Source organism: Pituophis catenifer, unplaced genomic scaffold (genome assembly GCF_029215685.1).
Source record: "Pituophis catenifer annectens isolate HBS135680 unplaced genomic scaffold, rPitCat1.0.hap2 SCAF_4, whole genome shotgun sequence".
NCBI lineage: Eukaryota > Metazoa > Chordata > Lepidosauria > Squamata > Colubridae > Pituophis > Pituophis catenifer.
Window position 1 is genome coordinate 77395341 of NW_027256884.1, and position 14188 is coordinate 77409528.

Here is a 14188-nt window from a genome sequence, read left to right on the forward strand (position 1 = left end):
AGTTTGGCGCTGCTCATGTACCCTGGCAAAGCAAGGAGGGAAGCTTAGAATGGAGCAGTCGGCAGAGTTCTGGAATGGCTGGAGAAATTCTCCATGTTTTTTTTCTTCACTGCTCTCCAATTCATTTATGAACTCAATACTTTTTGTAAGCTTCTTCCTCAACACAAAATTTAAACCTGTTCTTTTTGGGAAGTTGTCCTATTGACAGAATCCTAAATGCTTTTACAACTGTTTCCCTCCCTTCCCCCCAAATTTTTATTGGATTGGATAGAATAAAGAAACACAGGTCAGTATGTGTGTGTGATTTATTATTAGAAAAAATGTATTTGTTCCTGTCACGCAGAACATGAGAATGTTTTTCACCATTTAGTACAAAATATATACATTTCTCATTTATTTTATGTAAATAAAAAGTCATTTCCATTTATTTACTTTTCAAAATGTAAATGTACAGTATAAATTTAATGTTTTCCATACAGACAAGATTTATTTTACTCAGACTTTACAGTACATTCAATTATCAAACAATAATGTGAATAATGAACAGCATATAACCAATAAAGTTAAGAAAATGTGGGAAAAAATAAATCCTTCAAACTTATTTTGATAAAACACTCATTTATTCAACAAAACATAATCTGATAGTATAATAATCATTATGCAATACTCTTAATTAGTATTTATAATACATCATCAGGTATCAAAACTCAGAAATACTCATAGGCCACTATAAAATACTAATAATTTGGGGAAAATGCTACTTGACCAAATTGCCTGTGTTTTTTTTTAAAAGAAAGTTTAAAAAGGTATATAACACCATTTATAGTATTTGTGGTTTATTTCTGAATGTGTTATAAAAATTAAATATATCTATAAGAAATGCTGAAAATTCAAAAGGGGTAATACAATGTACCTGTAGTGGTATTTGAAGCACTTGAAATTAGGATAAAATTAGACATGGTGTTAAGACTGTCTTTCTGTTAATAGTATCACACATGCACATTTTGATTTTCACCAGCTATGCTAAATAAAATACTAACCCAAGTTTTCTTTTGGCAATGACAAGTGTCCTTCTTCTATGTCACTACAAACCCCAGAAAGCAAGGTGTCTACAGTTCCTTCACAGATCTTGCTTTCAGGAACTGCTATCTGCCACAGCTATTGTCATAACCACATGAATAAAGAAAAAGTTTCTTCCATCTCTCCACAATGTCTTCATTGGAGACATTCATTCTTTTTGTGACACTATTAACACTTTGAAAATCCAGCTGCAACATTTCAAGAATATATTTAACCCTTAAATGATTTGGATTTTTTTTTTTTTGCAAGATTTGAAGTTTCACAATAGTGTACAAATTTGAGCACAGCATGATGTGACAGTGGAGAATTCATTAAGCACTGCTGATTTCATTCATATGTTCTACAACTTGTCCTAGAATTTCATCAACTACATCAACGTCATAGTTCACTTGTTTCAGGTCAAGATCGGGCATTATTGTTGCCAGTAGCAGTCCCACATTAACTCGCAGTGATCGCAACTTCAGGCTACAGAAAGACAACATCGAGTACATTAGTTAAAATGTTTTACATACAACTTTTACATACAATTGTACACATAACTTCAACACTTAATATATTTCCTGAGCATTTTATTTTTTCCTTTATTCTTTTAAGGTATTCTAAAATATATATTAAAGTACCCACATTAAAGTGCATCTTGGCAATGTGGTTACTGAACAGAGAAGAGCTTTGAATAAATTTAGTTCTGAACTAAAATGAGTAAAAATTGCTCTGTTCTTTAAAACAAAGTTTCAGCTATTCCAGAAATTTTGACAAAGTGTACCAGGAGTTTTGTTTAACACTTTCAGATACATAGGGCAAAAATTGTGAGAAATGCCCTGCTTAAACCACTTCTATACTTAAGAGCATAACTCAGTATGCAAATGGTGTTTCTTTTGACTGACCATAGTACAGTGCAAAACATTTTTAGTTTATACTATTTTCATTCAAAATACTTAAAACTGGTCAAAACAGATGTTTCAAATAAGAGCCATTGCTGGATATTCTGAATTTGAAACGCTTTAACTCGCAATATATTGCCCACTCCTAGCAGACTCGTGGATAGATACAGGTAAGATTAAGGATTAAAATTTTAGGTGAAAATCATAATGGAGTCAGTGGTTCTCAACCTTTTCTTCACTTTTAAATGCTAACATTTAAATCATAATATTTATTCAAGCCTTCATGGACCTAATGATGACATCGTGGTCCCTCAGGCATCTGCGGACCACAAGTATACATGGAATTTGGAACCACTGGAGTAGATAGAAGTTTCAGGTATTAATGAAGATTTTAATATGATTTTCCATGGATATAAAAATATCTACCTTTCCCCATCAGAATAATTTACAGGTTCTTCAAGATTACTCGCTACAGAATCATTTGTTCGTGCAACCATTTGTGGAACAGAAGCTTTTAACTGTCCAATTTCTGCTTTTAGCTCGTCACACTGAAAATGCAATTGGTTTTTTTCCATTTCAAGGAGTTCAATCTGAAAGAAATAGGTCAAAACTTTCAATTCAAAAGATTTACAACTGTGTATTTAAACTATGCATATTTCTGATTGTGCAAAATCTTCAAAAGGTTTGCAATGCTTAAGATTGCATAGGAACACATGTTTTCTGAATATTTTTATCCCAGAGCTATAATTGCACTCAACAATGAACTAAAGGGAGCAATGAACATCAGTGAGCTGTTGGACAGCATTACTTGGCCTGTTGTGTGGATGTTTGAGTGGTTTAGGGTGGGGAATTTGTGGTGGGTGGGGTGTGTTTGGGGATTGTTATGTGTGTTGGACCTGATCTTTGGGTGTTAAGTGAATTTCGTTGTATGGGTATACTGTGTATACACGTACAATGACAATAAAGTTATTATTATGACTAAGTTTTTTCATGGTAGCAGCTTCTGAAAGTTTGCATGGAAGATTTGCAACAATGCAGCTATTTTACAATTCAGAAAGAGTATGTACCATACTTATATGCATTATGAAGTACCTTTTTTGAAGGCTTTGCACAGTTAAATACATATAAGTTGGGGAAGCAAGTTTAATATATTACCGTTGTTAGTGTTATCACTAGATCACTGGCTTTAAATTTTTGAATACCATGCACAAAACACCCAGAAACAGAATGGGATATGTTATTAGTGGGATGTCATGCAAAAACAAAACAAAACAAAACAAAACAAAACAAAACAAAACAAAACAAAACAAAAGCCCTACAATAAATGAATGTTCAATACATTTTTATGGTACAGTCTTCTGATTATTTACATTAAAGAAGACCAAATAAATTCTATTGTATATAAATATAAAGGCCCAAACAAAGAACGATGCAAGTAATCAGATGCTCTCCAGATTTTTAAAAAATAAGTATTCTCAACAATTCTGTCTTTCATAGCCTGACTAAGGCTGAAGGGAGTTGTAGTCATAAATATGTTACAAGTACTGGACTATAATACTATATACTTATATAGTATCATCCAATACAGTACTGCATATTGAACTTTTGTTTTTGTTTAAATACAATTCAGATGACTTTCAAAGGTTAAAGATAGGTAGGTTGACAGACACAATCTTTTTTTCGTTGGTTGCTTGTCTTCCAACATTCAGAAGTTGAACAAATGCAGACTGAAATATGGAATCAAATTTACTGTTTTTTTAAAAAGAGGGAAGCCACAAGGAGCTGTTTGAATTTTGGCCAAAATATTAATCTTGCCGTATCAGTCTATAGCACTAATGGTTTAATTTAATATTCAAAATATACACAACTATAAGATTTAGTCCATTAATATTACAAAACTGTTTTTAACAAATTCCAATGTTTTAAATAGATACAAACCCATGCACATTTGAAATAAATCTAACTGAAGACATATAATTCATATGTTCACTACTGTGCCTCTTGGAATGTTATATTATTGTAAATGCATATTGCTATCTTGGGAAAGCAATTCTTAACTTTAGACTATATGAAATGGAAAAATCAATTTTAGATATTAATTCAATACTTAATGCCTCTGTTTCTACTGGACTTTGGAAAACAGGATTGTACAGATTTTTGACAAATTGCTAGATCCTCGATGTGAAAACTAGCTTTTGGGCTGTGAGCATTTAAAATAATCTAGGTGTTAGCAGCTAGTCAATCTTATCTAATATCAAAAAAATTAAGCAGGACTTGATCTGCTATGAAATATTAGGGTTTTCAGGCTAAACAAGGAAGCTGAAAGAACACATATATTAATAAGAAAACACAGACATTGCCCATGAAGTCATTAGGAATCAAGACTGAATTTTTATGTATTGTTTACTACTCAATTCTATTTACGAAATAAGAATTGCAAAGCTGATGTCTTGTATTATATTGTTAAATTAAATGCCTATACATTTATATCAAAATGGGGCCTGCTTTTTACTTACCTACCGTGTTTCCCTGAAAACAAGACCCAGTCTTATTTTCTTTTGGGCCCCAAAATAAGCACGTGGGCTTATTTTCAGGGAGGTCTTTTTTTTTTTATCACAAGGCCTGGCCAGACCGGGCACCCTGCTCCCCTTGCGCATAGGAGGCAGCGACTGTGCAGAGGCAGAGGGAGGCAGACCCCTAAAGGGCATAGGCCTGCACGCCTGGATGAGCTACAGGCGGCTGTGGAGACCATGGCTGGTGCCACTGCCATGAGGTGGGGTGAGAGAGAGAGAATGATCTGATCAAACCTGTGTGTGTGTGTGTGAGAGAGAAAGAGAGAGAGAGGGAGGGAGGGAGGGAGGGAGGGAGGGAGAGAGTGAGTGTGTGAGTAGCCCTGCTATAACTCTCCAAGGTTGGATCGGATAGCTCTCTCTTGCTCTCACTCTCTCTCTCTCTCACACACAGAGGTTGGATTGGATCACTGTGGTGGAAGTGGTGGCGCTTCAGTGCCTGACCAGTGGGGCGCTTCTCACTCAGCCACTTTCCCTTTTTCTTCTCCTTGCTCCTCCTCCTCCTCTAGACAAAAGCTGTGCTTTTCATCTGTCCATTGCAGCGCAGCACCCGGTATTTACTTTGACAGCGGTGGGGCTAGGGAAATGGTCAATTCCCATTCATGGCACAGCACCAAGGTTACTGTAGTGCAGTGGTTCGTGGCACAGCGAAGGCGGAAGACAATCCCCCCCCCACCAGACCAGACCAGCCTGGTGGGTATGGGGTGGAAAACCAAGTGATGTGGAAAGCAGCTGAAAATGTGGTGTTCAAGCCCTTCAGCTGCTTTTGGCAAGGCTGCGAGGTCCTCAGGTAAGCCAATGCAGGGTGCATGAGGCAGCTCTGCACCCCCCGCCTCGTTTCCTCCTCCACCCCCACCCCGCTTGATTTTTACAGCTGAGCTTCGCCCCACCTTGTACAACAAGATGGTGGGTAGGGCTTAACTAGGCCTTATTTTAGGCGCAGGCATGAAAATCGGGCTAGGGCTTGTTTTCGGGGCAGGTCGTATTTTCGGGAAAACACAGTAGTTATTTGTTTCTATGAGATATGGTAACTTAACAGAACCCACCCAAGTAGAAATAATGCACTTTTATTTAGTCTGAAGTCCTACTAAATAATTATGTATTTACTAATATTGGAATCTCCAGAAAAATAAATGTGTTATACACAAGGCGCAGGACAAATCTAAACTAATGCAGCTTGAGAATAAATTAAGCTACAATGCATCAATCCTACCACAGAAATATTTGATGGAACAAAATTAAAAATGCAGAATTACAGTAACAGCAAAAACTGAGAAAAAATTAACTACAATCAACTTTACTTTATTACATATGCATTGGTAAAACTTACCTCATTTTTATATTGATCTCTTTCAATACTGCACTTCTCCAGCTGTCTGAAAACATCATCCAGCTGGACAGCCATCTCATCGACTTCAGTTTTACTTTCATTGTTTCTACACTTAGTGCATTCAGATTTTAAATTCTGTAGTATAGTACATTGTTTTTTCAACCATTTAATCTCATTCAGTGCCTGCTCATAGAGAATCAAAATCTCCTCCGGACTTTTTCCTTTAATGTTTTCTAGTTCGTCATCTGATAGAATGCTATTTGTTTCTGTTGACTGATGGCACACTTCCTTTTTCATGTGTTTATCATTCATTTCCACAATTTTTTGCTCTAATGTTTTTACTTCTTTGAACAACACTTTATACTGTTCTTCATATTTTTCTTTTTCTTTTTTGGCTAATTGCAACTGAATATTTAATTCATTTATTTTGCTGTCCACATCTCCCAAAGCAGACTTGGAAACACCAGCAGGCTCTGATATGGTCAATTCAGGCTCCAATCTGGATAGCTGATTCTTTTCAACACTGACTTCTTCCTCTTCTTTTTTTACTGCACGCCACTCTACTTCTGTTTGTGTGGCTGCAGTTCCTTTTGTACATTCTACTTCTGAACAAGCATCTTTGCTTTTGGAATCTTCATTATCACCAATATAATCCAAATTGGCACCACCTTCAACTTTTACTATTTTGATGTCACATTCTTCTGTTGCAGGCTTTGGAGTACTGTTCTCCTCCAAAATGATGACATCATTGTCATCCTCATCTTTTTTGTTCTCAAATGCTTGGCTAGTCACCCGCGTGATCTTAATTTGTAGTGGTACCTCAGAATTAGAATGTTTTCGTTTAAGCCTGCAGAAACAGCGAGATGTGTATTACACCAACACTTTTAAAAGTAACATTGTGTTCTTTTGTATTGCTTTAAATAGAAAGTCCATTTAAATAAAATAATACATTGAAAGGTTGTTGCAACTGGTGGGAGTGCACACTTACAGAAAGGACAAGCAGCTGGATATTGGTAGTTAATGCCTCTTTATGGATGTGAGAGGTGCTGGTTTCCTGGAGAGATATGTTGATTTGTGCACTGAAGAGGCATGGTCTCTAGACTCAGGTCAAGGAAAATAGATTAACCACTCATTCAGAAGCCTGCTAGCCTTAGAATTGTAGCAACTTTGCCTCTTTACAAGATTGTGCTCCCCCAAAGGAACAGATCTATGGATGAGCAGATGAAAACTGTGGCAACTTGGATAATATTGCCTGAGCAGAGTCACTGATACTTGTCACTTGTCAAATTACTGTTGATTGCAGTAATTTACTTCATATGACATGGCCTTGACAATACCCAGAACGTTCAGTTAATGGAAAATATAACTGCTTGTGTACTTCTTGTACAGGTAGTCCTTGAGTTATGAATGTAATGGAGCCTGCCCATTCCATCCGTAACTCGGGAATCCGTGAGAGTGAATTTTATACATTGAACGACATCATTCCCTGCTTTCACCCACGCATTCACTAATTTAATTCATGGGCGAATGTGTGGTTCTTTAAGTGAATATAAGGTATCTCAGGGTGGGGAAGGCCATGGGGGTCCTAGTGAGGGAACAGGCCACCTACTTCAGATCACTCAAGGCCTCCCTGACCCACAGATATCTCATTCTCCTCCCTGGGGTCCCCACAATTTCTCTACCCCCCCCCCCCCATCTTGCCGCACCGGGTGACCTTATGAAGATCTGCCTCCTCTCCAGCCTGTTTCTTTGCCTGTTCCCTCATTTCTCATCAGCAAAGGGCTCGACAAGGCCTCTGGCACAAAAAAGCAGCCCTAGAGGCTGTGCGCAGCTGCACAGCCTCTCGGGCTGCTTTCTCTTCAGCAAAGCGCTTGAGGATTGCATCCCTGTAGGCTTTGGCAGTCCTTTGCAAAAAGCCTTTTCTTGTAGGAATAGGGCTTCGGAGGGATGCGCCTCCCTAGCTGCGCTGGTGCCAACAAAGGTATTTTGGAAAGGGCTGCTGAAGCCTACAGGAATGCAATCTCCCTGCAGGCTTCGCCAAGGAAATGGCAAATGGAGGGAAGGCCTTAAAGACAGAAGTCTTCCCTCCGTTTGCAAACGTCCAGGCCTCAATTCACAGAGAATAGAGGCCTGAAGTGCGAGATTACACAAGATCTTGCACTACTGGTATCTGTTGTGCTCCGCCAGCAGACTGTGGAGCTGGCAGAGGAGTTGGACAGTGAGGAGGCTGGGAAGGACAATGGGCCAGTCCTGGAGTCAGGGGAAGGCCCGGATGAGGGCTCTGCGTCAGAGGCAGAGATGGGGCCAGGGCTGTCTGGGAGAGATGCACGGACTCCGGAGCCTCCAGAGACGGATAGCAGAGAGGCAGAGGAACAGGAGGAGGCTGTTCCTAGTGCACGCATGCGAAGAGCTGCCAGAAGGTAAAAGCAGCTAAAGCAAAAGCAACGACTTGGGAGTAAGGCCAGGAGATGATTGGCCCCTCCCAGAAAGTTTAAAAGAGCAGCAACAGATCTTGGGATCTTTGTAGGAAAGCAATGTTGCTACCTTTGTTTCTTGTTGGAGTCTCTTGCTTCTGAATTTTGTAGGATTTTGCCAAGAAAAGCCTTTGGCAGGATGCCAAAGAAGACAAAGGTTGTAATAAGGCCAAAGGACTATTTATGAAGGATTTGTTTTGGAATTAATTTGGACTAAGATGAGAATGAAGTAATTCTCAGCTGTTCTAATAAAATATGTTTGTTTAGGACTGATTGTGTCTGGTAATAACTACTTGGGCCTAGGTCACAACAATATCACGTGATCTCATGGTACATTAGGCCTCTATTCTCTACGAATGCAGGCAAAGAAACCATGACAGACAGGAGATCTTTGCAAGTTAAATTAGTCTCCACAGGCAAAGTGCCTGTGAAGACCTGGCCAGGGGGTGGGGGGAGATAGGCAGGGTGAATGTTGTAGAGCCTCTGCAATCATCTGTAAAGATGAACAACTGCTGTGGTGCTGAAATATTCATAATTTTGGGATTTGTTCATAAACGTTAAGGGGTGCTTATCGTGTAACTTTGAAAGTTCACTAAGGGAACGCTCGTAACCTGGGAATTACCTTACCTGCATTGTCATGTTACACTGCTGTTATGGAGCCGTATTGATTGCTAATTTATTTACCAGTTCAAGTTGCTTATTGTTATCTATAAAACGAGTTGGGAGCTGGTTATCATTAGGACTATCTATCCCAGGACAAACTCGCTTATTAGGTGGGAGACGCCACAGAAGCAGATACTTTATTTGGTGGCTTCCCACTTTGGAACAATCTGCCCTTTTCTCTCATAGTCTTTGAAAGACAAACTCATCAGAGAAACAGTTTGCTTAAAAATGGATTTGGCTGACATTAAAACAGGCCTGATGCTTAAAGCAGAGTTTTTTGGGTTTTGTTTTTTTTAAAGCTAACACAACTTGTAGAACACAACAGGGAAACCTTAGGAACAACTATTAGAACAGGTAAGCAGACCCCTAAAATTGCTTCAAATGTTGAATTAACATAATCAAGACTAATAATTAAAAGAGAAATCAGGTTACTAGGTGGAAGAGTAATTACTAAGTATTCTGCTTTTGCTTAAATAAATAAGATAATTAAATAAAGTTTCTCCTGATGCCCTTTTAGTAGATAGAACTTTGTATCTCCATCCCCACCTCGTCTGCAGTTACAATAAACTTGGCTCAAATCATACACTAATAAAGTAAGGGGTTTTCCCTTTTCTCTTCCAGAAATGTGGAATCTTGGTAGGCTTTCAGAGATTACATTATTATTTTGATAGAGATAGGGAGCCATCAATGCTATATCAAGTTACATTAGGAAATTCAGGTAATCCCCAGGTAAGAATGTTCATTTAATGTTCATTTAGCGAATTTTCACAAGAATGAATTTATTCAGAAAGGGTACTTATGTTGGAAATTCAAAAGTGCAGTCAGAGGCCTCTGTGGCCATGTGACTTGGATTCAGTCACTGCTGCAGCGGCGGCCATTACTAACTCTGTGACTTGCCTGTGCTATGCAATTTCCTGAAGCTGGCAGGAAATTTTGTCCTTGGGCACATGGCCAAACAAGACCCAGTGATTTTTTCAGCTGGCATAGTGGCGAGTTTGTTTGTTTGTTGCCGTGTGGGCTTGAGGACTAGTGCTAGAATTGCTTCTAAGTATTTTAAAATATTCTTTTTGTTATTCTATGGTACTGTACTGTTTATCTGTAAGCATTTTGGGAACTGCTCTGCTTTTTAAGTACTATACTTTGCAAACTATTGTGTTTGTAAGTATAGTACTTTGCAAAAATAAAGTTTGTTTGCATCTGCCTTGAAACTGCTTGTAGAAATGCTAGCCAGCACCTAAACAAATCATTCTATAATGTTGTGTTCCCTTGCTATTATTTTGGAGATTAGTGTATATTACTGTAGTCTGTAGGTTTTAAATTTAAATTGCCTCCAGAAGTTGTGAGTGCCCCATCACTGGAAGCTTTTAAGAAGAGATTGGATAGGCTTTTCTTAGAAATACTCTCTTGTGAGAGCAGTGGGTTACACTAGATGACCTCAAGGTCCCTTCCATCTCTGTTACTGTTGTGTTGTAGAATGAAGGGACCAAATAACATTCCTGGGTCAGCCAGAGACAGTTTTATTGTGCAAGGTTCAGAGCTAGATTTGTACCTGAAGCTTTGAACAAGGAAAGAACTCTGATATAACTGTTTTTATACATTTCTAAGACAAAGGATTCAGTGAAATCATACATTTTCCATATATGGTCAACATGAGATCATACATTCTCCATATATGGCTAACACATACCTGTCATATGATAATTGACACATTTCCTCATTAGTAAACCATTATTTTTAGTTTATAAGATTATCTTTAGCTAGACAACCTTTCTTAAGTGCTGTGGTTGCTAATGGGAAATTTACTGCTGTCCTTGGTTAAGTTTATTGGATTAAGTAACTCTTTATAACATATATGTCTTTGTGTCATTCACAGTGAGGTCACTCAGATGTTTTCCATATGGCTGTCCTTCAGTGACATCTAGGTCTCATCAGAAGATATATTACCACTTAATGGGGTTTAGCTACTTTTAATGTAATCTCCAAGCAAGCACTTTTCTCTTTTATAATAATATGATTAGAGAGGGTCTCTCAGAGTTCATGTATCCAAGCACATCTTCCCCTTATAATAATGCGAATAGAGAGGGTCCTTTAGAGCTCATGTATCTGACTCTGTATGATTCCTTTCTTTTATCCACATTAGTTGCAAGCTGAAAGTTCTGTAAATCCCCATCTCCCTCAGTGCCTGGCTGGAGCTGATTAAGCTAATTAGTGAAAAGTGGGTTGTTTTTCAAAACAATCTGAGAGTTCTGTAAATTACCACCCCATCCCACCCCACCCTCTGGGCAGCTGTCTGAAGAAGCTTGAGCTGATTAGCAGCAAAGTTTTTTTTTTAAAAAAAGCAACTACAATTGAAGAGCTCTGCAAGCCTCCATGGAGGCAATTTAGTTCCTCAGCCTAAGGCTGCACCAGAATCAGCTGATGGGCGGTCAAAGGGAAAGCCTCTCAGTTCAGTTAATGATGGCAGCAATCAATTAATGACTCTGAGGAAATAGTAAATCAGATCTGTGTTCACTTAACGAGACATTTGATTCAATTAATGTATTTGATTTTAAAAATTCATAAAATTGAGTCTGATTCATTTGACGAATTTTGTGACTTACGAACCTAATGGGCAGGCTCCAATAGGTTTGTACCTTGAGGACTACTGTAATTATAAATTGTGTTAAAATATGTGTGAGGTATATTGATAATAGTTAGTTGTATTGTGTACAACCAGTACATGATTGAAGTGATATAAAAGTTGCATAAAAAAATAAATGTACTGACCTTTTTTCAGAATCTGAATGTGGAGAAGATACTGATGAATCTGATACATTTAGAGGCCTGTTTAGAGGTGTATTTGAAGTTTCTACATGCAATCTTGGAATACTTTCATCCATTGCTGGAGATGTGTTCGACAAGGCAGATGTTGTTTGCAAATACATTTCATTATACATCTGTAGAAAATGCATCATTTCATAACAATTACAATCACTTTTTCTCAAGGTATTTCCCTTTAAAGTGGTGATATATAACTAGAACACTATGATACCAGGTTAATTAATTACTTTATTTTTTACCTCACAACTGTTTCAATTAGCTGTCAAATAGAACATAAAATATTCAATGAATATATTTATACATATTGTAAGAAGAGAAATATATCCATTGGAAAGTTGCAGGTAGTAAGGCCTAGGAGTGGGCTTGCAGGCCTCACTGAACTAAAGTTTTAAACTAACATAATTGCAAAATGTACCAGACGTATTTCTAATGTTCTGACTCGTGTGCTGCATTTTCTGCAAAGTACGTGGTTTTGAGATATATTTGGAATCAAACATTGAAACTGTGAGAAATAGGGAACTGAAAGTAGATGATGGATAGAGGTTTGAGATGTACATGTGTGTTTGCAAACAGTGACGGTCAGTAAGAATGTAAGAAAGAACAAGGAAGTGAAATTATGGAAGGCGTATGTCAGCAAAAAAAGGTATAATTAATGTGGCTTGAGATGAGAATGGTGTCCTTTGCCCAATACCTTGTAGGACTTGCTAGGTGTCATTGGACCCCATTGCAATGGTTTAATAATGTAAATTTGGAATTGCATTGCTATGATGATTGTTCATGTTCCAAATTACCCATGAATAAATTTTTGATCTTAAAGTAAAATTTATTGCTTGTGGTTTCCTCTTTGGTTTTTTATTGGGGTATTTTTACGACAATATACAATTGTGCTCATAAGTTTACATACCCTGGCAGAATTTATGATTTCTTGGCCATTTTTCAGAGAATATGAATGATAACATGAAAACTTTTCTTTCACTCATGGTTAGTGTTTGCTGAAGCCGTTTATTATCAATCAACTGTGTTTACTCTTTTTCAATCATAATGACAACAGAAACTACCCAAATGACCCTGATCACAAGTTTACATACCCCAGTTCTTGATACGGTGTATTGCCCCCTTTAACATGAATGACAGCTTGAAGTCTTTTGTGGTATGTGTGGATGAGGCTCTTTATCATCTCATATGGTAAAGCTGCCCATTCTTCCTGGCAAAAAGCCTCCAGGTCCTGTAAATTCTTGGGCTGTCTTGCATGAACTGCACGTTTGAGATCTCCCCAGAGTAGCACAATGATATTGAGGTCAGGAGACTGAGATGGCCACTCCAGAACCTTCACTTTATTCTGCTGTAGCCAATGACAGGTCAAGTTGGCCTTGTGTTTAGGATCATTGTCATGTTGGAATGTCCAAGTACGTTCCATGTGCAACTTCCAGGCTGATGAATGCAAATTGTCCTCCAGTATCTTTTGATAACATACTGCATTCACTGTGCCATCAATTCTGACCAAATTTCCTGTGCGTTTGTAGCTCACATATCCCCAAAACATCAGCGATCCACCTCCGTGTTTCACAGTAGGAATGGTGTACTTTTCATCATAGGCCTTGTTGACTTCTCTCCAAATGTAGCCTTTATGGTTGTGGCCGAAAAGTTCAATTTTGGTCTCATCACTCCAAATGACTTTGTGCCAGAAGGTTTGAGGCTTGTCTCTGCACTGTTTGGCATATTGTAAGCGGGATACTTTGTGTCATTTGCATAGTACTGGCTTTCTTCTGGTGACTCGACTATGCAGCCCATCTTTCTTCAAATGCCTCTTTATTGTGCATCTTGCAACAGCCACACCACATATTTTCAGAGAGTCCTGTATTTCACCTGAAGTTATTTGTGGGTTTTTCTTTGCATCCAAACAATTTTCCTGGCAGTTGTGGCTGAAAGTTTAGTTGGTCTACCTGACCGTGGTTTGGTTTCAACAGAACCCCTCATTTTCCACTTGATTAGAGTTTGAACACTGCTGATTGGCATTCTCAATTCCTTGGATATCTTTTTATATCCCTTTCCTGTTTTATACAGTTCACCTTTTCCCGCAGATCCTTTGACAATTCTTTTGCTTTCCCCATGACTCAGAATCTAGAAACATCAGTGCAGCACTGGATGAAGGATGCAAGGGTCTGTCAGGAGGCCAGAAACTCACTGACCTTTTATACACACACACACTAATTACAGATCACAGATCACAGGTGAGGATGGTTACTTTTAATAGCCATTCACACAGCCATTAACAGGTTGTGTTAACCTGTGTGCATCTTATTAGTCCACAATCACCAGGGTATGTAAACTTTTGATCAGGGTCATTTGGGTAGTTTCTGTTGTTATTAT

At 38.2% G+C, this 14188-nt stretch overlaps 1 protein-coding gene across 1 annotated transcript in view; it reads right to left on the reverse strand.

Annotated features, from left to right (window-relative positions):
- Positions 1–304: 304 nt before the first annotated feature.
- MORC3 (MORC family CW-type zinc finger 3) overlaps positions 305–14188 on the reverse strand; it is a 51360-nt gene continuing 37476 nt past the window's right edge. The window contains exons 14-17 of the mRNA XM_070944315.1: positions 11765–11934; positions 5862–6708; positions 2388–2551; positions 305–1545 (exon numbers count right to left, since the gene is read on the reverse strand). Coding sequence (XP_070800416.1) covers positions 1392–1545; positions 2388–2551; positions 5862–6708; positions 11765–11934 — 1335 coding nt within the window. The 3' untranslated portion in view covers positions 305–1391. The remainder of the gene's footprint in view (positions 1546–2387; positions 2552–5861; positions 6709–11764; positions 11935–14188) is intronic.